Source organism: Lagopus muta, chromosome 3 (assembly GCF_023343835.1).
Source record: "Lagopus muta isolate bLagMut1 chromosome 3, bLagMut1 primary, whole genome shotgun sequence".
Classification (NCBI taxonomy): Eukaryota; Metazoa; Chordata; class Aves; order Galliformes; family Phasianidae; genus Lagopus; species Lagopus muta.
In genome coordinates this window covers 71,387,794-71,414,726 of record NC_064435.1, presented here as the reverse complement: position 1 = coordinate 71,414,726, position 26,933 = coordinate 71,387,794, and the positions used below count along the sequence as shown (strand labels likewise).

Sequence of the window (26,933 nt, the reverse complement as noted above, 5' to 3'; positions counted from 1 at the left end):
TAAATTCAGCTGATAATATCAGATTTAAGCATCAGAAAACATATTTGAAATGAGAAAAAAAAAAAAAAAACAACACCAAAACCAGAAGTCCTTTTCATCTAAGGAGTAATTAAACTGCTGAACTCATTGGCACGGGAACTGGTGTATGTTCCAAAAATATAAATGGGTTCAAAAAGTAGTTAGTCTAATCAAGAGAAGTCCATCAACGACTAAACAATGGCTCTGATGCATCTTACAGCTTCAGACATCAAACAAACCCAAACAATTGGGAGGACAAAGGTGACTTTTTTTATACAGACCTTCTTTTTTTTCTGCATATAGTGATGGCCATAAGACACAAACATTTAGTTTGATGTCTTACAGTCATTCTTGGGTACAGGAAAGTAAGAATTGGTTCAAGTATAGAAGCTTTTGGAGTTAGCCTTCTGTCAGTAACATTTTAACACTTCTATTGGCTCCCTGCATTTTATAAAACTTTGCTATGCTGCTGACAGTTCACCACTTCCTCTCAACTTCTGACTGAAAACCCCAGATATCAAGAATCCTATTTAAAACAAAACAAACAAGCTAAAAGAAAAAAGAAATAACAACAAACACACACACACAAAAACCAAAATCACAAAACTTGGGCCAACTAGAAATGAAGGCAGAGAATAAATTATCTGAAAGTTACGAAAAGAAATTTCAAATTGCTTGCTCTTTTACACTTGAACATAACCTTCCTTAAAATACCAACAACAGGGATGTCTTCTGCAGCTTGCTTATATCCAGTTATAGAGCAAAGAGAAACAATTCACAGGGTGTGCCTCTCTTGGCAGTCACTATAAATTCAAGAAGTTAAAGATGAAAAAAAATTAAAAATGATTACTTATTAGATCATTTCGTCCGTTATTCTGTCAGGAGAGGATGGTTCCCCATAGCATACTTAAGGTCTTTGACAAGTCCAGTTTTCAGTGTTGCCAAAAATAGAAAATCCACTCATCTATCTCCTCAAGAGATCATTTTAAATTCTAGTAGCATTCAGCTTTAGAAAATTTTTACAAAGTATTTGTTGTAAAACATTCTAGCTTAAATATAATGAAAACTAATGTTATTTTTTTTACAACAGCTTATATCCCACCAATAGTCCTACATACTTCATACCCTTTGGTCAACTCAAACATTTTTTTCTTTGCTCAAATAACACAGTATTAAGTATGAGATCATTCACGTTTTCTTAAGTGTCTTACACAAATAAATTCTTGCTTCTCTGACTCAGGAAACTAAGTACATCCACATGGAAAACATTACAGATTTTATTTGAAATGAAGTAATAGATCTGCATATGGAAAAACCAGCATATGAATATCTAAAACTAGCAAAGCGTATTATTTTGCAAAAGTTTATAGGAAATTAATATTGAGGAAGATTTCTGAAGGTATTTCAGTTTCTCAGACATTGGAGTGCTGTAGGATCGTGGTTATACTATGATTTTATTCAGATCTTAATCAGCTGTTTAACAGGAAAATTATACACATGCCTCTGATGCTTCCACTATAGCAGGAGTCACTGCTAAGCTCCTGCAAGTCACTTCATATTTTCTAGTAATTTACCCTCTGTTTTGAGTGAAGGATCATATAAATTCTACCTTAAAGAAATCTTTCTTGATGAATATTAGGCGTGTTTATTATAATTAATCAATAATTTTCAATGGACAGCAAATATTACTAATGGGAAGGATTCAAGTCTTCAAATTCTCATGGGTTTTGTTCACCTCATGTCTCTTTTCAAGGCTACTATCCAAACCAATTTCCTCTTGTTCTCTGTGAGTTCTTTATTCTCTCTATTTCATTCAGCTTGACATTTTAAAAGTGCTATAGAAAAGTATGATTTGAAGTTCAATCATCTTTTCTAAGGCAAAAACTAGAGTCCTCCTATGGAAAAAAGAACTGGTATGAGCAATTCAGAACAAGAGGGCATTTACAAACTCATCTGCATTTAAAGGAAAAACGTGAAGCCAGTTTGCTGGCTCTCCTGGTTTCTTAGGAGCCTTTAATTCTTTTTTAAAATTATTTTGAAAGCATTTTTTGTTCAAACAAGCAAGCAAACAAATAGATAAATAAATAAAAGTAGCTCTGCTGGGCTTCAATGCTCCCATTCTTTAAGACTGGAAAGTTTGTCTTTTTCTTACTTGAATCAGGAACACAGAAGAGAAATAAATAAAAGCTTGTGACACAAAATAGGCCATTATTAGAAACGATTTCTTTTTTTACTTTTTTTTCTGGTTGTTGTTAGTGGAGCTCTCTATGCCTAGCCCTTCATCTTCAAGCAGAAAGTTTTCATATATTTCCACGACAAATGCACAGTCCTGCATGTGACTGCTTTTCACCTGTGCAACTTCTTCAAAGTCTTCATGGCGTTTCTGTAATGCTCTAGCCCGATGCAGGGATTTTCCCACTCCAGTATGTTTGCTAAGAAAGGCTTCTCCATGGTTTTCAATCCAATCCAACACCTGCAGTGCGAAAGAAAAACACAGGAGATAATGGGTACATTGAATAACACCTTGTTGTAATACGAATTCAACTGTTGTGATAAAAAGACAACTATCCAAGAAACTAAGCATATAAGGTACTGTATTAATGGATTAAAATGCATTATTGCTAATGAAGGCTGTTAGTTACATCCTCTTATTAGCAACAACATGAACTTAGATCAAGACAATAACTAGTTCAAGCCAGCTAAATTCTATGAATAAAAACATATTTATTTTGAAGTGTACCAAAGACAGTATAATTTCTACGCATTTATCAATATGACAGCAAATTTTGTTCAAGTGGGTGGACTCCTGGTGATGGTCTCTCTGTGATTTGTGCCTTTAGCACATGTTCCTCTGTCACAAAAAAGAACGTTTGCACATTCTCAAATAACACTTCTGAATAACAGTCAGGTTTTATATTAGAGGAAGAGAATTTTCCCTTACTTCATGTTGTGAAGTCAGAAAGAAAGATTTATTAAAAAATATTATATTTAAAACACAATATAATTGAAATCCTTATGAGAAGAATGACATCTGCATTCAGAACCTATGAAGAATTGTCCCACAGTTCCATAGAAGTATCTTCCAAAAGCATCAAATAGACATCATTGTGTACCGTAAACTTTATAGCTGAAAATATGAGGAACTAAAGACATTTTAAGGATGTTAAAGCTTCTATCACAATGACTGGCTTGATATATTTATAAATAGTAAGTTGTACATGCAATTAGTTCCTGCCAGTTAACACAAAGAATTACTGCACATATACCAATTTTCTGATGAGTGAACAAACAAAACCATCTGGTCTCTCTCCAAACTAATACATCTTAGCAGTATTTTAATTCCTTCATTAGCTAGCATGCATATGGTATTTAATTTTTTGTTCAATACTCCAGGATTCAAGAATGTTATTCCAAATTAAAAACAACTCCACATGATTTTTTTTCCTAAGTCAGCTTATCATTTTTTACACAGTATTTATGAAGAGGTGTAGAATGCTTTGCTGAACATTTATCTCCAGCATTCTTTTTACTATATCATAGAATCTCAGAATAGTTGAGGTTGGCAAAGACCTCTGAAGGCCATCTGCTCCAATCATGCTCAAGCAGGGACACCCAGAACTACTTGCCAAGGACCATGTATAGGCAGCTTTTGAATACCTCCTGTGTTCCAGTTTGTGCCCATTTCCTCTTGTGCCACTAGGCATCACTGAAGAGTTTGGTTCCATATTCTTTCCGCTCTTCCTTCAGGTATTGGTACATAAAGATCAGATCCTCCCCAGATCTGATCTTCTATATGCCTTATAGTACCAGATCTTCCATCCTCCATTCATAGGAGAGATGCTTCAGTTCCTTCCCTATCTCCATGGCCCTCTGTTGTACTGTCTTCATTATGTCCATGTCTCTCTCGTAGTAGAGAGCACAGATCTGGATCAGCACTCATGGTGAGACCTCAGTGCTGAGAGGATCATCTCCCTCCACCTGTGCAATACTTTGCCTAAAGCAGTTCTGGATACCATTAGTTATCTTTGTGGCAATGCCATTGTCGATTCATGGTCAACTTGGTGTCCACCTGGACACTCAAGTCCTTTTCTCACATAACATGCTTCCAAGCTGGGCAGCTCCAGCACACACCGGTGTCAGGACTCGCTCCTCCCCAGGTACAGGACTCTGCACTTCTTGCTGAACTCAGGAGTTTCCAATCAGCCCAATGGGAAGCCAAAGAAATTTAAAAATGCAATATTTTGCTTCATTTTGAAACAGACCTGGCTAGAAACCCATACCTTCTCCCTCTCCATATCTGCTGGTGTCTTTGACTCTAATACAAGAAATTGGGTGGGGTTCCTCTCTCCTTTCTTCCTCCCACTGTACTTGTCCTGTACTGAAAGCATTTGACACCTAATGCAATGATGATTTTTCTTGCCTCCATATAATCAGACTTAAGAACTATTCCTGCAGCATCCTGGCTGTATTTGATAGATACATAATCATAGAACATCCTGAGTTGGAAGAGACCCTAATCCCATACACTATTCCCATACAAGATATCCAGGCCTCCCATAGTGCACAAAATGAAATAATGCAGTGTGATTTTCTCATTTATCTTGACTGTTAGAATCTTTTTTGGTTTGCAAATCCACTTCCATATGACATCTTCTAAACAATACACAATCGCATAATGCTGCACAATGTTGCCATTTCCAATCACCAGCACTTCACTAAATCCCTATGGTATGTACACGCTTGTTCTTCCTGTTCAGTATTGCCAAATGCATAGTTATTACTTTTTAGGTCAATATACATTTTCATTTGCTTCTTTAAAGGGCAACAATTGATGGGAGAAGGCAGAACGAGGAGATAAATCTGAATTCAGTTACATGCAAATTTTGTACTATCAGTGCTTTTAACTAGTTTCAGTAGACCACTGTATTTTTCTCACTATAAAAAGAGCTGAAGACTGTGGAGACTGCTGGCAACTGTAAGCTAACAAAATCAACAGCAAAATCTGTCCCAGAAAACAGAATAAGAGGCTAAAAGCAGTACAGTAAGAAGGAATTTTGTGCCGTATAATGCTCAGTAACTTCTCAAGAGTTGTCATAGAAATCCAGTACACAGAACATGACTTGAAACACTCAACTCGAGAAGCACTGCTGTCTGTAAGCCAAACCACGTATTACAGCTTAGCTTTCTTACCCCAATACTTAACAAAACTGAGGTAACCCTTCATTTGAAAATTTCACAGCCATAAAAGCAGAATCGAAGTTAGAATTTTCACTTGCACATCAGTAAGAACTTATACGTATTACTTCAACCAAAGGACAGCATGACTAATTTACATTGATATTAGCCACTGTATCTTAATGCATTTCCCCCCCTTCTCCTGGAAGAGTTATTGAAGAGTTATCACACACATTATACCAACTCACTAAGGACGTGTCTAATACTACACTGAAAGTACACGGAATTCACTCTTATAGTGCAGTAACGCATAGTAATTTCAGAAACTCATTTCATCAAAAGTGTGAATAATATTTTTCTCCACTACAGCAAGTTGCTTTAATAAGATGCAATTAAGCTGTAACTGCGGTCTCAGCAGAACCATTCTTATGCCCAATATAGGATCTAAAAAAATGCTTATCCCTAAAACACTGATACAGAATATATTGTAGACATAATTACTACGGAAAGATGGCTTCATCTTCACAGTATCATCATTCATGGCTGCAAAATATGTTTTGTGTATGCTGTTCATATAAATAAGCAATAGACAGCTGATATTTGGCAGATTCAACATGCTCCTTTTCACCATTTTTCTCCTACGTTATTATCCAGTCCATTCCCCCCACTCCCTTCAGCTACTATGAACACTTACATTTTTCTGATTTACTTGGTGTTACTTTCCAGACATTAAGCTCAGAAGGGTGGAAATCTTTGAATTTCTAATCTTCAAGCAGCTAAACGTAGAAATACTCTCTCTCCAAGAGAAGCATTTCACACTGGCACTGCCTCAAAACAGCACAGTAGAATCAGGCAGTGAAACAAGTAGTATTTTGATGCTGAGCAACTAGAAAGCATTCTTGATCCACCCTTCATTAGTCAAAACTAAAACAGTGACTGTTGCAACGAAAACTCGGAGTCCTTGAGGTAGGCAAATCAAGAAGAAGCAGCAAGCTTAGACAGAACAAATAAAGAAGCCATCCAAGGTTAGTGGGCACCTAATAAACAGATGTTTTATATCAACTTCTACAAGGATGTTCTACTACTTTCTAATCTGCAAACTACTGATGTAGTTGTTCAGGCTTTAAAGCTTTTATTGTATGAGCATCAGCAATGTCGTTCTACCAAAACTGTAATGTTCAATTTTGACTTTCTGTGGCTTAGTAGTATAAAATTTCGTATTTTATAACAGGACTGCTTTATTATTTTTCCTATCAGAATTGTAAAAGCCAGTTCCTTTCCTCTTCTTAGGTGGAAAGCTAATATGCATTTTGCTCTTGGTAAGCTTATGTCAGTTCTTAAGCATAACATCATATTTTTATTAGCATGCTCTGACTTAACTGTTATTTGGAACTACTGAATGGAGTCGGTGATCTGATATTTTTAAAATTTTCTGTATGAAGAAAATATCTCATTTTTTGAAGTTAATATACATTAACTAGAAACTAGACTTCCTGGCATGAATCTGCTACCTAGGATGAAATTCAGAACTCTCTTTAATTTAAGACTTCACAGGTTTTCCCATTCCCACTTTCAGATCTGATGTGATTTATATCTTACCTACTGCTTTTAAATTTTTACCTACTATTTTTATAATTTCAAGGTCTACTTTCAATACTGTTTGCTCCAATAAACTATGAGACAATTCTTGGTGTACGTAGCTAATTAGAACCTCAACATTTTTGCTGATTTTGAAAGCTTCACTAAAAACTCCATCCAATACTGAGCAGGAAAAAAAACAACAACAAAAAAGCAGCAACAGTTTTTGAAGGTAGAGAGGTGGAGTAACAATGTGTTAACAGCCAATTCCCTCCTCCAATCAGCTCTGACTCAATATTTTCATAAACTGACTTATTTCATTAATAATAATTAATCCAGGAATAGGAAGAGGAAGAAAGCACAACCTCATGTTGAAGGGCAGTGATAAACTCACTTAAAATATAACTTGTTTGCTTGTCACTACGTGTTTTTCAACTATGGACAGCTGAAGAGAGCTACACTTAGTTCATTCTAACATGGAAGAAAGTTACAGTTCACTGGCAATAATGAGAAAGGATTTTCACACTAATTGCTAGACAATCTTAAATGAATTTATTAAGGTTTGAAAAAAAAGCTAACAAGCTTAAAATAGTGCAAATGAAAAATCAAGATATTTGAGAAAGTTCCTTTGAAGCTCTATACAAACCATACCAGAACTGTCTTGGATATCAATATTAGCAGAACCTCAGAACCAAGTAATTTCACGCACTGAATAGTGCCAGTGAACATTAAGCATAAAAGCTAACATTTCTCAGATAAATTAGATTATCTGGTTTAGGTTTGTTTTCTTTTTCCATTGCAAGAAAAAAAGAACCTTTGTTGTACAAGATCACTTTTTTTTTTCCCCCTAGGATTTTCAAAGCTGAGTGAGTTACAAATTACCAAAGTAAGGAAAAACCATTACATGCTTGCCATTTCCTTTAAGGCTTCTGCCACTGTTTGATGAATTTATCTGGCATGGATGTTGAATTATCATTGTCTTACAGCATGAAATGAGAAGCTGCATTTCAAAAGGGAACATTTACCACAATTCACATTGTGATCAACTAAAAGGCAGTGTCTGAAATTTATTAGTATCTAAAGCTAATTTAAAGTAACATTAACAAAAAAAGTTAAACTATCACATGCAACTCTTCAGAAGCCTCCAAAGTTGGTGGCTAGTGGCCATTACACAAATAAAACAAAGGACAATCCAGTCTCTCACAGCTCACTGGTCTCAGACAGAAAAGGAACATTCAGCTCCCTGCTGAAGAAACAGGTCGTGATTCTAAAATGACTTGAGAGATGTCACTGCAAAAAGAAACAAGCAGTTTCAGAGCTAACTCCACTCAGTCATGAATTGGGAAATAAAAGAAAATGAGAACTTCACATTTTATGACTTCCAAGATAACTAATCAAAGAGTAGAATCAGCACAGTAAGACTCACTGTAGCATTTAATGATTGCCTTCCCCCAGGAAATAAACTGCCTGCAGCCTGACCTATAGGCCTGAGACCTAAATTATGCATCTGGCAAACCTCAGGAGATCATTTGGCCTAGCTTGCCTAAGTAGGTCCTCCCTAGACTGAATTCAGACTAGAGGAACAAGTTTCAGGACACAATCCTCACTTTTGGGACTAGGCATCAGCTGAGAGGACCTACTTAATCATATGAGAAACAAACCATCATTTTAATTGTTGAAAATTTCTTATAAAGACTATGTATAGGAGATTCATCTGTGGATTCTGCCTTGTCAGTTTCGACAAGTGCCCCTCATTGACTATTCATATAAGTACCAAACACAAGACCCTCGTGACCAGTTACTACTAATGTTATAAACTTGGCGGGGAGCTGCTAGGATTTACATGGTGGTATAATACCATTCTTGGTGCCATTCTCTCTGCCTTTCCTGATTATTCATTGAATATGAATAAATGAACATTCATCTGGCTTTTTCTTTTTTCTTTTTCTTTCTTTTTTTAATCAGCTGACCTTTTTCACACATTTCCACATCCTTTGTCACAGCTTGACAGTTGGAAAACAGTTTGCCTCTTGAATATTTCCCTTCTTTTTCCTTTTTTTTTTTCTTCTTTTTTTTTTTTAAACTAATTTTACACTTAGCTTTTAGGCATTTTATAAACTTTTTACTTTAACTTACAGGAAAAGATAAGCATCTTGCACAGAACTCTGTGCAAACAAGATTGCTCACCCTTGCCCCTCCCAGACTTAAATTTCTTTGTCAATTATTTCAAACAGTGAAAACCAGGTTACTTCACTCCCAACTGTCCACGTCTAACATCTTCTTACAAGAAGTATGTACATGAAATTTGACTTGAAGTGCAACAAATGTGGAAGAAAGAACGCTATTTTAACAGAATGTGTGACTGGTTATCTAAAATCCACATTCAGAAATTCCTGAGCTGTAAAAATCTGTACACTGAAACTAAAGAACATCATCAGAAAGTACTGGTCTTTCTTACTTTTTATGGAATAGATATATAAAATAAATTACTAGTATCTCTATCAGCTGCAGACTAAAGTAAGCATTATACATTTATTAAATTTCCATTTACAAAGAAGTTTTGTACAGCTTTACATTTTTAAGCTGAAATGAAGTCCAAAAGAGATCCTGATGTCTGTACTTAAGTTTCTATGAATGTCATCATCATAATAAAAATATGGCAGCTGACAACTACTCATTCAGTAGTGATCCTTGAGGTTTAACCCAGCGGCTACCTTAAGAACCATGCAGCCATTTGCTCACTCCCTCTTGAAGTGCGACGAGAGAGAGAGAACAGGAAACAAAATAGAACTCATGGGCTGAGATAAACAGTTTACTAAGATGGAAAACAGAAGGAAAAGTGTGACGATAACGATATATGTATAGCCACAACACAATCACTCTCCACCTACCCGCTGACACACAGCACCAATACAACCAGCCCAGCCTGCCAGCACCACGAGCTCTCACCTCCATTGACTGATGCCCACAACCCCTGAGAAGCAGCCACTCCGGGTGGACTCCCCACAGTGCTACAGCCTTCCGCATGGTGTCACGTGGTATGGAATAGCACTTGGCTCAATTCAGGTGCGTGTCCTGGCTCCGCCTCGCTAACTGCTGCTGCACCATGAAGGCGGCAGCTAGTCCCAGCCCAGTCCCAGACACACACCCATCATTCAGCAACAATCAAACATCCTTGTGTTAGTAACCCTGTTTCAGATGAAACTAGGACGGTGACGTTGTCAGAAAGGAATCTTAACTGTATTTTTTTTCTACCTCTTTAGTATAATATGCACAAAACAACACAAGTATCAATGAGGATACGAAACTACAACTTTGTAAAAGGATAACGCTGTTCATTTTTTGCATGTTAATACTACTACTCTCTTTCCTGATACAAAGTCCAGAATTTTAACTAGAATGTGAGTATCAGTGAATATCAGCTTCTAGCACAAGCTGAGAACAGCTTCTGTCTAGAATAAAACCTGTCATCCTACTTGAATTCAAGTAACAAGAGAAGACAATTAAAAAAAAAACCCTAAAGTTAACTAAAAACTAACTTCTAAATACAGTTTCTACTCATGACATTTCTCCTAACGTACTGAACTTGAAATCAATCAATCACAGAACCACAGAATTGTATGAGTTGGAAGGGACCTTTAAAAGCCATCTAGTCCAATTCCCCTGCAATGAACAGGAACATTTACAGCTAGATCAGGCTGCTCAGAGCTCTGTTCAGCCTGACCCTGATAGTCTCCAGGGATGAGGCACCCCACTAGGTGGTCTGTTCCAGTGCTTCACTACCCTTACTGTAAAAAAAGTATTCTTTATATTCAATGTAAATCATACTCTTTTAGTATGAAAGCATTTCCCCTTGTTCTATCACAACAGATCGTGGTAAAGAGTCTGTCCCCTTCTTCCTGATTAAATCCCCTTCACATATTTAAGAGTTGCTATCAGGTCTTCCCAGAGCCTTCTCTCCTTCAGGCTGAACTGCCCCAGCTCTCTCAGCCTGCCCTCATAGGGAAGCTGTTTCATCGCCTGGATCCTTTCTTTGGCCCTTCTTTGGATGTGCTCCAACAGGTCTGCATCTCCCCTGTACTGGACTCCACATCTGGACTTCAGGTCAGGTCTCACCAGCAGAGAGCAGAGGGACTTGATCACCTCCCTTGATCAGCTGATACCATGGTACTATTCAATTGTTGAATGAGAGAACATGGGGTCCAGAAATCAAAACCCAGCTGGCACTGAAACCAGCATCAAAACAAAAGCCAATAGAACAGAAAGGCATTCAGACAACATGCAATAAGACCTACCTGTTGAACATCCTGTTGAAAAACACACAGCTGAAGCCGCTGGTGCAAGCGAACCTTTCGATGCTGCCAAATATTTTCCAGTTGGCGCTGGTGGTGGAGTACTTCATGGATGACATCCAGAACGTGATGAACTGCTTTTGAGTAGTTGGCAGAAGCAGTGAGGGAATCGGAACTTCCAGGAGTCAAAGGTCTCTGAAGTTTGTCAAGCAGTGACTTTCCATCTTGGCTCACCTGGCCACCAGAAAGAACAAAGAATTACTTGTCTTGCCAATATCTTGTTCAGTCTGCTTTTTCAATCCCTCTGCTTCCTATTTTAGATTTCTTTAAGAACTTGGGGAGCAGAACTTGAAGATTTTTATTATCCGAGGCACGATCATGTGCAGCTGTTATTAAAAAAAACAAAGCCAACAACCAAAAAAAACCCACACAACTACTTTTTTATATCCTTACTGTACCTAAGACAATTTAAAGAAGCAGTACTTTTCTAAATATCAGCCTGTCTTTCTCTAAGTATGCTTTTCCTTAACAGCTTTTTTTTTTTTTTTTTTTTTTTTTTTAACTAAAATCTAACTCAGAAGCTCTTCTAAGTTCCACTTCTCTCTCGTCAGTTAAGCCTCTAAAACTATACAATGGTCCAGAACTGGACCAGAACAGTGTTTTCATTTCTCTCTTCGTTTGCTTTGAAGGGGAACAAGGAGGTTACTTATTACAGGTTAATATTAATCTAAGAAGTGCATTTAGAACAACAGATGTGAACACAGGACATGCTTTGATCAGACCTGATTTACAACTTTTATATTATTACTGGTACTGGCAAGCCAAAGACAAACCAGTGTTGTGACAAACTTACACCAGATTTGCCTTAAACCCTTCCAAGAAGCACGAATACATTATTTTCCAAAATGTGTTCAATGCTGATAAGAAAGAGAAGTCATTTATAATTCTCTTCTCTGACTCAAACCACAGCAAAAATATTTATTTTGCATGCTAATTAAAAAGCCAGAGCCCTACCATATCCAGTCACAGATATTTAACTTTTGCCAAGGCTTTTGAAAGCACTTATCATTAATGTTAGATATTCTATCACTTTTAGCATGAAGCATAGAGTGCGATCACAATTTGGTATCACAGCCACCAGTAAAGAACTGGTAGCACACCAGTCATCTATAATCAGAAGCATATATAAGTTCCTTTTCAGTAATACACAGTATTTATTTTCAGTAAACTTATGTCCAAGTCTAGTCTTAAATGTATTTATTAAAATTAGCCTACTACCCTGCAACGAAATCATGTTGTCAAGACATTGTAATTTATAATGAATGACAAAATGTGGTAATTGCCAGTGCTCTACTCTTATCACTGTCCATTTATAATAATATGAAAGGAGCTCCATGCTGCAACAGAAATTAAGTCCTACACATAATAATAAGTAAGACTTCTATAATATCTTCACATAGAAAAATAAGCCTTTGAAAGGGAACGTGTGTTTAATTAAGGGAAAATAAAATATTATGTCCAGAAGAGGAACATGACTTGTACATATATATAAGAGCATGGGAACTGCTGAATAACAGCCTGAACCTCTGACTGACCACCTCAGGCAAGCAATGAGCCAGCCCTGGGAGCACAGGTGAAGGCAAGGCTCCACCTCTCCTAGATCCCATTTAAGAGCTGACTACCACTAGGGAAGGATCGCTTTCAGAGACTGCTACTCTTGGAATCTTACCAGCAAGCCCAGGACAAGGGTAAGCTTTCCATCCTTTCCTTTTTAGCATGATAACCTGTTTAGCCTAACTTTCTTTTATATTTCTTAATTATAACACCTGTATATTCACTGATTACACAGTATGATTACTATTTCTGCACAAAATCTGGTTTCTAAAGAGTAAGCTATTCCTTTACTAGATGGGGAAAATCAGAAGAAAAGTGTCTAACCCAAAACTATGAAACCCTAAATAAATTTTCAAGGTGTTTGTGAGAGCAAACCTATAATCTTCCCATCTAATTATTTTGATTATGCATCACCAGGAAGCAAACAGTATTAACCATGGTAATTCTCAGCAGTTATTTACAGTTAATGGCAGACTCCAGTTCATTCATGTCCCTGTTAAAAAGTACACCAAAGAAAAGAGGAGAGAAAAAAAAAAACACAAAAAAAACAAAAGCAACAGCAAAAAAAACCCACAAGGAACTCCAGTGTTTCAACTTCTGAGCTGTGCAATTATTATTCCAGACAACCCTAACCTTTATTCCTGCATGCATTCTCATGGAGCATACACCCTAGGTAGCCTCTTTCACATTCATCTACTACAAACGCACTGTATCTCTCTATTGTTTAAAAAAAGGGATCCTCTCAATGAAGAAAGTTTACTGTGAAGAAAACAAATCTTCCCACAAAACATGGTCTTAAGAATGAGTTAAGACATATAAATAAGATCGCAAGTTTTATCAGTGAAGATGATATGAGGAATAGACATATCAGCATGAGATTTTCACAACAGCTCATGAACTCTGGACCTCTGACTAACAGTAACAAAGTTCATGCATGCCCAAAGATGGCAAGTGTCCAAAAATTCCAGTTTTGATATACTATCTATACAGACTAATCATCAGCACTAACCTTACATTCCTGTACTGTAAACGAAATGTGACCATACTTACAATTCAGTTGCCCACCACAGAATTGGTTCATGGGAAAGCAGTTTAGTTTTTTATGTAATGTATAAATCACAAACGTTGCTTCATTGCCACATCAGTACTTTTTAAATATGAAAGCTGTAGTCTGAACTGTCCTGTGTTCATGGATCATTTTATACCATTATTTAATCAAACATATATTTTCATGTAAAGTCTCATGCTATATTTAATTCAGAGTAACATTAATACTATTTAAGGCCAAAATAGTTTAATTCTGTGATGCTAACAATCTTGGAAAAAGTTTTAAAAAAAGACCCTCCACCCAAAAAAACCCCAAAACTGTGATCAGTTAATATCCATGCAATTTTTCAGTTCAGCTAGCTGAAATACATGAGAGAATTCAAAATTTGAAGGTTGGATACCTAAGTGACAACTTTTTAAGTCACTTTCAGAATAAGCATTTTATCTTATACTGTGTTTATAAATATTAGGAATATCAAGAAACATTGTCAAAAACATTTTATTGTGCTGTGAATCCAAGATTAGAGCAGCAGCACAGGATGTGCTAATCCTACAAATGCTGAATACACAGGCTTGCTGGTTCATATAAGTGCCCTTGAAGCTGGTAGAACTAAATATACAACTTCTGGATTGTCAAATGACATCCTTAAGTTAAGGATCTCTTTTTTCTTAGACAGCTTCAGAGACTGATTTTTCGAAATATATTTTAAGCAATCCATACCAGCAGAATGCTTTCTTAAAGAACACCCAGCTAGTTTCTCAGTATTTTAACAAGAGCATCATACTGCTATAAAATGTAGTAATATGCGAATGTAAACTATACATCTTTAATATCCTACATGGATTGTTTGTACCACATATGCACTCATCTTTAAATTTCATTGAGAAGACTAAGAAGACTTAAAACTCAAGTTTCAATATGAATAACAGTAGCAACATCCAGTACACTAAACTAAAGGAAAAAAATGTCGTTTGAGTTTTCAACTAAAACACTGTGCAAGAAGTGATGGCAGTTTACAAGCCAATCTTAAAATCACATTGTACCACCTAGTCAGCAACTGGAGAAAACAAACAAGATATATACCTCAGAGTAAGCCAAGGTAATATGCTCGTATATCCCCTGATGATGATGGATAGCATCTTCTAAATCTTGTAGTTCTGAGGGAAGCTCCACCTCACCACAGGCTTTACACCATGAATCCACATTGCTCATGTACTGCAACAGAGAAAAGGCATTCTATTTAATTTGGAGTTCCTTCAACAGGTAAATATATTTTGGAAATACATAAAAGGATGAGCATTTTTGTGACAGCCACTGAAAGGTTATAACAGTGAAAAGTGTTAAATGTATTTTTTCTGAACTGGCCAAAATGAACATATTAGAGTACAAAAAAATATTCAACTCTAACTACACTCATGCTTTTAGCTACACGGAACTCTTTCAGCCCTTCACAGACAGGCAGGCTTAATTAGATTCTGGCAGCCTTCCTGACCAATTAAACTGCTGGCAGTGCTGACAGTTCAAGTTTACTCTTGCTCCTTTTCTCAAATTTGCAGCTAAAAAAAAGTTTATTTCACTACACATCTACTATTTGATGTGCATGAAAGGCAACAAAAATCTTGTCTACATAAAGAGGTAAAACTTTCAAGTCTAGACCCTCAGTTCTTTCCTGCCAGCTTCCTGTGTAGACAGATATTCACAGTACATCAATTAAGCCATCATCTAACCTATTTTAAATCTTTGTAGAAAAACAGATAACTTTGCATGCACACTCACATATATAGAATTAATGGTGAATTGATCACTAAAACACTTCCTAGCCGTCTTGTTGGAAAGTGACTTTCAAGGAGGCAAAGCAGTGGTAGAACAGAAGAAATTCACACCTTCATCCCCACAGTACTAAGTTCTCCACATATAAGCATTACATTCATTTGTCAAGCTACTACAGTAGCAAGCATGTAAAGGATTTACAACTCAAGCAGGGGTCTCTTAGGACTAACACCATGCTTGAGCACACAGCTATGTCAGCATAGCAGTTCATGTCAAGTTTTTCAGGGGGAATTGAGGATACTGCAACAGAAACTCTTCTGCAGACAATTTATCTCTGAAGCTTAAGCTATCTTGACAGAAGAGAACCTGTCACCATAGCTGCATGCATATCTGAAGTTCTGTCAACTTATTTTTGCAGCTAGGGGGCATGAATTTTATACCCTTGTTATGCTAGGAAAGGAAAGAGGAAAAAAATAATCTGCTTTTACAGAACTTTTATAGCTGTTAAATTTAGTATAGCAAAGCACACATGGTATCCTGTAAAATAAATTTATCTTCTCTTTGTGAGTTCAAAAATCCCAAAAGTTTTAAGAATCCAAACCATTTCTCTCATCATATATTTCTGAATTCCTGGATCTCATGTAGGCTTTTGAGAAAAAAGTAATCTGGTACTACGTTATTGTTTGACAGCTGGAAGACAGAGTGATAAAACGCTTACTTATATAATTGCTTAATTCTCATTTCTTTGAGGAACAGTTCTAAAAATCACTAACATTAAGCACTAAATGTCAAAAGCAGCTCTGTGTGGGACCACAGAGCTGAGTCCTTTGTTTCAGACAGCATGCACTGACAGTTGGGCAGTTTTCACTAGTGTCTGAGGCAGCAACAACACATAACTGTTACTTGCAAGAGTAAATATGCATTTGAAAGGGATGTGTTACTTCTTTTACTACTTCTATTTCAGCCATTTTTTTGTCTCTTAAAGGGTTATCCCCCTCATTCCAATATCAATATCTTTTGTTTGGTAGCCCTGCTAGGCAGGGGGGTTGGAACTACATTATCCTTTGGGTCCCTTCCAACCCGGGTGATTCTGTGATTCTGTGTGATTCTGTGATTCCAGACTCACTCTCCACTGTTAACGCAACTGCTAATACATCATGGCCAGGTAGCCTACAAAGCAACTGTATCAATCCATCATAGTTAATCATCAAGCAAAAACTGCAGAAGAAGCAATTATGGAGACTAAGTAAATTACCCTCTGCAGATGCTGCAATATTTCCTTGCTGCAAATTCTCTGTTTCCCCTGTTATGAATGCATTTTGTGCTGAAGAAGGTAACACCAACTCCTACCACAGCTTGCCCGCATGCACATGAAAAGTTTACTCTCTAGACTTCTGTTTAAGATCAATTTTTTATTATGGAAAAGGACACCACTTCAGCCAGAGTACAACCACCTCTTCATCTTTCTCCCAGTTACCTATCTTCCTCCCTCTCGTAAGGCCAACAGTGCATAAACATTAAGCTAAATAACACATTAATTAGAAAAGCATCAATGCTGCTTACCTATCAGAATGTTTCTAACAAATGCTTCAAGCCAGTTGGTATCTTTTACAACAGAAAATCATTTTCTCTCTTTTTTTTTTTTTTTAAAGTGACTTCTCTTTAAAATCTGCTAATATTTATTATAGTGACACTAGTTCATGTAATTTACCTTTCTAAGCTTTCTAAGATTAAACAGTGTCATCACTACCAAGAGGCACTGTGTATTTGCACCTTCTTATGTTCATTTTTCTAATCCGTGGAAAATTATGTAGAGTTTCTGTATAGTAGAAAATAGGAAAAAAAAAATTCTTAAGGTGTGCTGTCTCTTGTTTTCTGTTGTTATCAGCGCCCAACTGGTCTGTTCAATTTTCCTACAGTTATATCAGACATGCCACTTTTTCTTAGAGCCAACTTAGGATGGCAAATGGAAAGAAAATTATTTACGGCAGCTGTGCAGCATACCAGAGCTTCAGTCAGCCATATCCATCCAAGAACCTCTGCTCTCCAAATTCACCAGAGACGTACACAGCAGACAGTCTATAATATCAATGGATGACTCAACAGCAGACACTCCTTCGGAGCTGAATCCCCTCGAGGGGAAGAACGTGCTTTCACCATCAAGACTATTAACTTGGGGATATTAATTCCTATTTCTCCTACATATAACACCTCTCTTGCAGTTGCACACAGATAATGACTTAATTAAAATAATTGGTATAGGCCTACAGCTAAATTTTTTATTTAACTTAGGAAAAATCTCTTACATGATACTAAGTAAACATTTCCCACCACCATTTCAGATTCAGAAGACAGTTAATTACCTTCTTAACTTTCAGACCAGTTCAGATAGTTTTCTATAAGCAATCAGTATGAGTTAAATTAAAGTTGAGTTAAATTCCTTGATAACTCAAAGACTGATTGTGAATACTTCTCTCAACAAGGTGGAGGGGTAGGGCCAATAGTACCAGTGAATGATTTCTGGATGTAGAAAAGGCATTATATTAATTCTATTTAAAGCTAAATGCTTACCTTTCTTTCTTCCAACTCAAAAGCTTCATACAGCTTAGCTTTTATGTCTCTGCTGTTTTAATTCATATATGTAATTTGGCTAAGATCGGTCTTGCACTGGTATGGGCAAGACAGTATGGGGAGAATATAAAGGCAGTAAGCTGTCTTATAGAGAACAAATTTTAATCTAAACATCAGCTGAAATAGGCAAAAATTAATGCTCTGGCATTCTTGCTTTTTAATCACTCTATTTACTTTCAATTTGGACTAAGCACAACAGCACAATTCACCATTCAAACATAGAAACTTCTTTTGACACCCTCCACGTTCACTAACCTGTTCAGCTTTCTGATGGAAGATGGAGGACATATCCAGTAACGTGCTACGTTCATCCAAGGCTGCAGCAAATGCTTTCCATTCTTGCTCCAATTGACTAGCAATCTGTTTTATTTGCTGTGAAGCATAATGGCCAGACTCAACCAGACGATTCGCTACTGACATGATGCGGTTTATGTTTACATACACATTCTGTGGAGAAGAAGAAGGGAAAGATTAACTGAAGTTTGTAGATCACTTAAGTGTACAGCTATACTTCTATAAAAAGCATTCTTTATGACAGTTATGCTTAGTAGACTGGTTTTGTGTGACATATTTGTGCATGCCTGACTTTGAAATCTAGGCATTATAATGTAGCAGCCTGTTGGTATTATTAGCAATGGACAAGGACAACCTGAAACAACAAGAGAACTCAATGATCAGTTTAAACAAAGCCATGCTACGAACCCATTATTACAATAAAGAGGAAGAGCTGACCATAGAAGTTCAGGCCAAAAAGATGCATAGCACAGACAGTAAAAGAAATAAAAGTATAATTAGTAGGCGTTTAATTGCCCCCATCATATGAAGAAGTGAAATACTGCTCTACAAATTTTTACTTCAACTTCTGAAAATATTTCTACTTTTTAAGTAACAAAATACAGAACTCTGTTCTAAGGTGTTGAATAGTTTAGATTGCATTTATATTGTATATATATGCCATTGTATTTGCTCAAAGCCGAACACTAAAAGCTAGACCAAAAAAAAAAAATCAGAGACCAGTAAAGATTCTCTAGCATACTGAAACTACATAATGATGGCTCTCAGTCACTGCAGTTTTCTTTCCATTTAACTCACGTACGTATTTTGGCCTAAAGCATCTAAAAGCTGCTCTTGATTCTGTATGAACAAACAAGTGTTTCTGATTTCTTCAAAGCCAGAAACAAGAATAATTTAACTACCAAAAAATGTGAGTAGCTCTTCCAGAGCTGTATGTACACAGTTCTGGGTTGAGATTTCTTCTAACCTGGCTGACACTCTGATTGCTGGAATAAAGTACTCAGAATTACAGGATTGCTGAAGCTGGGGATCTGCTCTAGAGATCATCTAGTTGAGCTCCCTGCTCAAAATAGGGTTGAATCAGAGTAGGTTGCTTTGGACCATATCCAATGGGGTTTTGAAATTCTCCAAGGATGGAAACAACACAGTCTCTGGGCAACATGTTCCACTATTTAATATTCCCAGAGTAAATATTTATACAATATTTTTTATTTTTACTTTTTTTTTTATGTTCAAAGGAAATTTATTGTATTTCAGCTTGTTCTCATTACTTCTTGTTCTGTTATTTGCTACCATACCACAAAATCTGGTACTGTTTCCTTTACTCTCTCCCATCAGGTATCTTTTATATTTTTTAATATATTTTTAATACATACTTCCTTCTGAGCATTCTCTTATCCAAGGAAGCCAATCCCAGCATTCTTGCACAACAGATGCTTCAAACCTTTCATCATCTCTGTTGCCGTTTGCTGCATGTGCTTCATCAAGTTCATGACCTTCTAGCACTGCAGAGCCCAGAACTCGACAGTGCTAAACAGAGGATCACCTTCAGTAGCAGGCCTACTCTTTCCCTAGTCTTCCTTTTTCTGCTGATACACCTGTAGAAACTTTTCTTGTTGATCTTCTCATTCCTTAACAAGGGATCTTTGACTTGCCAAACCTCATTTCTGCACAATCAGCGTCTTTCTATTCCTAGATTCTTCCACTATTTCCCGTGCACTTCCATTCTTATCAGGAACTCTTGCACAAGCCTCCTGCTGCCTTCGCTTGACTTTATGCTCAGTGTGATGGATATAACTCAATCACAGAGTTGATACTTGAAAATTAATCAGCTCTCCTGGAACTCTCTTCTCTCCAGGACTGCATCCTAAAGGCTTCTTCCAATCATACTGTGAAAACAGACAAGTCTACTCCCCCTCAAGTGAGGGTTGAGATCCTACTTAATGCCTTCCTCCCACTTATCAAGATTATCAAGTGAGCTCCATCATCTCATAGTTACTGGAATGAGTACAGTCTCTGACCTTCATATTCCCAGCCAGTTCTTCCTTGTTTGTGGGAATCATGTCCAGCAGACAACTTCCTCCATTACCTACTCAGTCAACTATGCCAGAAGCCTCCTGAATTACTTGTGCACTGCAGTGCTCACCCTCTAGGTGGTATTCAGGTAGACCAGGTCTCCCATGAGGATGAAGTCCAATGAAAGGGAAGCATCTTCCACATTCTGAAGACCCAGTAAATGTTCAAGTGGGTATAGAAGCAAATACCCTGGTGCAAATACTAGTTGTGTAATCATTTGTTGACCTGCAGGATCTGTCTGCTTCTTCTTAAGTCCCATCTTCTCACCAGCAGGTCTGAGGAGAACACCACCTGCCCCTCCCCAGGATCTTGGCCAAGGCTCCTGGAGCCAAGTAATGATGTTTGATACTTTCCAGATCATCTTAGCAGTATCACTGGTATGCTCAACATGGAAGAATGGCAGGGTAATAGCCTGAGGGCTGGACAAACTTTGGCAGTGTTTCTCCAATATCCCAAATCCAACTAAGCCCCAGTAAGCAGCAAACATCCATAGACAAGGAGTCAGATAACCTCATCTGCAAACCTGTCCCCTTCAGAAGGGAGTCTCCTACTATCACTTGCTGTTTCCTTTTTCTGATCCTATGTGGCTCATACTCACTCAGCGAACACAGATGCTTCATTTGACACAGCTTCTGGCTCCTCAACAGTTATGAGGTCTGTGAACCTATTCTACAGCTGTGAATCTTGAGGTGGAGCAGAAACCTTACTCCTTGTGCCAGAAGCCATTATCATCATCCAACCTTTAACATCATGGGAATCCTCACTTCTCAAACAGGCAGGCACAGACTCTGCCTGACTCTCCCTTCAGTACAATTAGTAGCTTCATATCTTCAAGCTAGAAAAGATCCGATCAATCTCTTTCTCATTATCTCTGATGCTGTGCGAGTCTGCTGACCTCCTCCTGCAGCCCCTTTACTTGGCAACAAAGCTCCTTAATAACTGCAAGCTTCCTTTGGGCAAGGAAACCACCTCCGGCTTCCCCAGTACTGGGAAGGGGCCCCCGGCACTCCTTGAAGCCTCAATGCGGAGCTGCATTTTCTTTCTGTCTTCTTCATTATTTGTGCAGCACTTTCTGAAATTCCAGTACCTAAGAAAGATTGCAGAGTACCCAGGTACCTGTCAGCAGCAGTAGCAGCAACCCTGCCTTGCCCCTGGTCAAGGGCTGAGGAAAAGAGCATAATGAGCCAAGAAAAACAGAACAATGCATGCAAGAATCAGTTGCAGCAGCCCCCGCTAAAGGCCACAATTATAACAAGTGACAGAAGAACAAAACCTGAAATTGCTAGAAAACTGTATTGTTTTATTACTGCACATAGATTTGATAAGGAGATTGTGCCAAAGTCTGCCTATTCTACCAGCAAGAGAAGTTGGGGGGAACACTGGGATGTGGGCACCCAACACCATGTAGCTCCCCCCCCAGGTGAAACCACTACTTGGCAGCACTGAGCTGTTGCAGAGGGCCTTTGACAAGCTGGCTGGAGTGAGTGCTGCAGCTCCCCCTGGCCTCACAGCACTGGCTCGTCTGAGTGGTAACTAGCACAGATCTGTCTTAGTTATGCATGCATCAACTCAAAGAAGGACATAAAACTTTCCTGACAACTCATACCTCAGTTGCTTCACTTAAATTGAGCACAATGGTGCTAAGTTGCCTATTTTTCTCTCCTGCATAATATCTTCTCTTTTTTATTACCTCACATGCCTATGCCTTCCTCTTAAGCACATCTGAACAACTGTAAGAGAACTGACTTGTTATTTCAAAAAAATTTTTTAAACAATGGAGACTGCTTACACTCAAGTGTACAAAGCATAAATGCCAGAATGCTGAATGAATATGGAGAACCAGTATGTGGTCAGTGGCAAGAAAATATGTGTGCTGAAATAAAAAAATAAAAAAGACTGCCACGTGAACCATCTACATGCCATAATATAAGAATTTTTGAAATTCTGAAATGTTGGTTAGATATGAAGGATAGAGCACCAGTAGCTAAGCAAATCAAAACTGAGCTGGGCTTAAAATGCATTCAGCTTCCCGTGGCAGTCTGGCTTCACAAACATGGAATGCCCACTGCAGTAGTATGAATATGAATAAATGTGCTGACAGCCATTCATACCACGTTTCTTTTCTCAAAGAGACCTGTAATAATCTCAACTAATTTTTTCCCCTATCTTAACCCTTATCTCCTGATACATCTACTAAAAGTTTAAATTTCAGTATTCTAGAATGCAATGAGCCAAAAAAGACAGATTTAGTTAAGGAGACACAGAATATCAAACACAAATTCACTACAATTAGACCATGTTTAACTGATTAACAAATTTTGTTCCTTATTCTGAAGGGACGAACAGCTCCGCTGTCGTTGCTATAATGACAAATGTATATTTTGTGCAATGCTTATTTTTTGCCAGCACTGTTTCAAGCAAGCTGGTGCTCATTTCCTTGGTTCCAGGAATAGAATTCTTATTCACTGTATGGATTTACATCCCAGTTTTAGTTAGAGAAAGAACAGTGATTAGGTAATAATAATTAAATAATTTGTTAGGCACCTCACTTGCATCACATGAATCTGCATGAGGCAAATGCAGTTTCTAGGTACGCTCCAGCTGTTTAAAAGCCGAAATGAGGCAGTAATACTTGTTTCTTATATTGTGTTACACATAACTGTTGTAACAACTCAACTTACTGCACTGCAGCATGTACAGAAAATATATTACTGTTTTTTGTACAATTTCTTTCTCACACAATACCCTCTAGCCAGAAGCCGAAAAATTACAACACCCAGAAAGTTCCTCATGGCAAAATTATTCCCTGCAGAGAGCGTACATATAGAAACAACAAAACAGATTGCTCAGCTTAGCAAGGCAACACGATTAGAAGCTTAACACAAGCAGCAGTGCACTGTGTCATTCCCTGGTGTGCGCCTGCAAAGGGACTACACAGGGGAAAACGGAGGCAACAACCTGCCAGCTTGACTGAACTTCTATCATACTTAACACAAAATATACAGCAGATGCCCTGAAGGCTTTGTTTTATTTCCTGATTTTCCCACATCCATTTACAAAAGGTTTACTCTAAAATTCCAAGCAGGATTTTTCTGACACACAGATTATTTGGCATTTGATGTTAAAAACAGCCACCTCAGTGACACGATCCATAAGATACTGAATGGCACCTTTAATAATATATTGCAGTGTTATAAACTAATTGCCTATGATGAAAATATTTTAGCAGTATTCTAGCAACAGAATTTCCAATTTCTCTGCCACTTCACCAAAGTGGCAAATAAGGTAAAGTATAGTCTTAATGCATGAAGTAACGGCTGCTTTAATGATCTAAATGATTTCAAGCCCACTTATACTATCTCTCTTGCAGCAACAGTAAAGGGAACTGCAGAACCACCAAAGATGTCACCTGGTCTCTTCCCCTGAACAGGAATAAAATCAGCAATGTACAAAACACAATTAATGAAGGAGTTAAACTACACTTCAACTACACAGATTCTCAAAATAACTAAATAACTGCTGCTATCAGTACTTTAATGAGTTAAACATAATTTTACCCTACTCAACTTTCTTCACATTTTCCTTCTCACTCTCCTACACTCTTCATGGTAGACCTGGGAAAACTTAGTGCAAGACTCTCTAATCCAACACCATCACCTCCACATTTTCCTCCCTTCCTTTTCATTTACTTTCATTTTCTCATTGTAAATACCCATGCCTTCATCCCGCCATTACAGTTGTGACATTTTCACCTCAACATTTCCCATCATGACATTAGGAATGGTGACATAAACTGAGTCTAGTTCCCTAGAAGGACCTATTAAAAAAAAAAAAAAAAAAAGGAATTTCTTTACAAATCTTAGGTTCAGCATCCACAACTATTACCAAAGGTGAAGTAAGGACAGCTCCCTTACAGTAACACAACTGTTTTTTCAGTTCATGAGTTGAACATGACATGAACATACTACTTACTGCATTAACTTCTCTCCAGTTGACTGCTTTTTACATTTTTTTTACTTATTTCTTCCTTAGATTTTGCACACATAGCTCATTATTTGTTGATTTCAGAGTGCCTCTCAGAAGCTGGAAATAGTCTGAACTCAGCTTGCCTTTTCAGTTCCTTCTCAGGTTGGTGGCCTTGAAGCTTTTGTCCAAGCATTAACTGCTCTAACACCAGAAAGAATACCTTATGGATATGAACTCAAAATATCCTCCCAGTCTGATCAATACCCATAATTGTGCATTCCTTGAATGGAGAACTTCAAGAACACCACAAATATATGGTTTGCTTGAATTAAAATTATTCAGAACTATGAATAAAGGTCACTGAATACATAATATCTGCTCTCCTGCCCCATTCCCATTTTGAAACTTTAACCTTTTCTATTAGGGATGTTAGATTGGTTGGACAAGTGATAGATTTTATTGCTAAAGTTTTATCTATGTATTTTTACTGAAAGCCCTGCATGAGCAATCTGTCACTTGAAAGAGAACAAAATAGGACAGAAGAGCTAGCTTGCACTATTTACCATTCTGAGTAAAGTCTGCATTTCAGCATTTCAAGGTGATCTGAGAAATGCACAATTCACAACTTATGGATTTCGTCTTGTTTCCTGAAGTCTCAGAAAGCTCATTTTAAGTGAATATAGAATTCACACTGAGCTTGAGTCTATCTCAAATGACAAATCTGCATATTTGAAATACAAAAAGAACCCAGAGTGAAAAATGTCCACAGTACAACATAGAAGAAAGAGTCACACTAACTGTCAGCTAAGCCAATGTTACCTCACCTGACCTTCTTAATGTCTTCCTTCGTACCAGTCCCTGTGGCTGGATTTGAGCAAGCCAAGCCAAGTACGTCATCCCTGCAACTTTTAACTCTGTAATCCCAGTGAGATTCAAGTACTGTGTTCATACTTCTATTTTAGGTTCCTTAAACTCCCACCAATGTTCATCTCTGGCTCCTTCTTTTTTAGTGAAATAAATCAATTGCTATCTGGATAAAAAATTGTCTAGTATATGCCAACAGCTTGTTCGGCAAACAGTATGAATCAATTTAGAAACAGGCTTACAAGTGATACAGTAACAGGATTTTTCGGACTACAGCTAACAAACACAGATTCTACTGATGGCCCCAATCAGCATCCTGAAATGAGAAGTAGTCACAACACACCCTTTAACAGTAGGCAGTCAACTTCCTCTATGGAAAGCTTTTTTTTTTTTTACTGAACTGCTTTCCAATCATTTTGACTCTCACCTACATAGTAAGGGGCATGGTTGAGCTTAATGAAAGGAAGGCCATTTGATCTTGCTTTCTTGAAGAGTTGAAGAAAATATTGAAATAGATAACATCATTGTACTCCTCACGCATATTTCATGGCTGCTTTAGTCTCCATTAAATCCCAGAGGACTTGAGGAAAATAGCAGGGGAAAAAAAAGAGCGGACAGACACAGTATCAGCCCCTCTGACTCTTCCAAGCAAGACTAATGGTACAATCACAGCTTCTTAATTTTTGCAGTTTAAAAACTATATATATATATATATATAAAATATTTACAACTCCTGTGATGCCTTATTTGCAAGTTTTTACCTTAAAAGGTCTAAAAACTTGTTTTGAGAAGTGAAGCATTCGTTTAGTCATCCAAAGAGGAACGTGAAGCTAAAACAGAGTATTGCTTAGCTCTCATAAATCGCAGGACTTGACAACAACAGTTTTTTGTAGCTGAGAACAGGCCTTTTAAATGACAGTAAAAAACCACTCTCATCTTCACAGGAAAGAATCTCTGAGATACTGTTCTTCCCCACAGCCAGAGAAGATGAGGATTACTTGCCCTGTAAAGAAATGGTCTTGCCACTAATCAATGCTTGATTTCAGTAATGGCAGACCATATTAAACACGTGAACATTTCAGAGAGCATTCCTAGCCACATCAACATATGTGTGTTAACAAACGGTAACAAAGCACATTTCCACCTTTGAAGTATATCACTCTATCTATCCAGATTTTCTCTAGGACAGTCTCAGTGAGAATCAGACTATGTATTAAGCTTAAGACCTCCATAAACTTACTTTTAGTACCTTGAAGGGCAACCACATCAGTCAGTCTATCACATACTTAATACATAAGATGCCTGCTGCTGAAAGTGCAGTTCTATTTCCTGCCCCAGTGTATTCTTCACCTTTTTGTTTTACCATATTTGGCTTATACTTTCAACCACTTTGTGCTGTAGTACTGATTCTAAAAATGGCAGAAAGCCATTATAAGGAAAAAGGAAATATTCAGTAAATCCTCTTTGCCCTTGATGTAACAAACTCTTGTTGATGACAAAAACTAAGTAGTTTTCACGATGGCTTACAACCAGGTGGTTCATTTCGAACTGGATGATCAGATTAAATTTTTGGCATCTCACCCAAGCTCAGTAGAAGCAGCTGCAGA

The 26,933-nt window shown here is 37.5% G+C and overlaps 1 protein-coding gene across 3 annotated transcripts in view; it reads right to left on the bottom strand.

Annotated features, from left to right (window-relative positions):
- Positions 1-26,933, bottom strand: part of TRIO (trio Rho guanine nucleotide exchange factor) — a 224,379-nt gene that overhangs the window by 125,610 nt on the left and 71,836 nt on the right. For all 3 annotated transcript variants that reach the window (XR_007376094.1, XM_048940615.1, XM_048940616.1), the window contains exons 7-10: positions 18,382-18,573; positions 14,809-14,940; positions 11,067-11,297; positions 2,369-2,491 (exon numbers count right to left, since the gene is read on the bottom strand). Coding sequence is in view for 2 of the 3 variants with exons in the window: in XM_048940615.1 (XP_048796572.1) it covers positions 2,369-2,491; positions 11,067-11,297; positions 14,809-14,940; positions 18,382-18,573 (678 nt within the window). In the remaining variant the exon portion in view is untranslated. The remainder of the gene's footprint in view (positions 1-2,368; positions 2,492-11,066; positions 11,298-14,808; positions 14,941-18,381; positions 18,574-26,933) is intronic.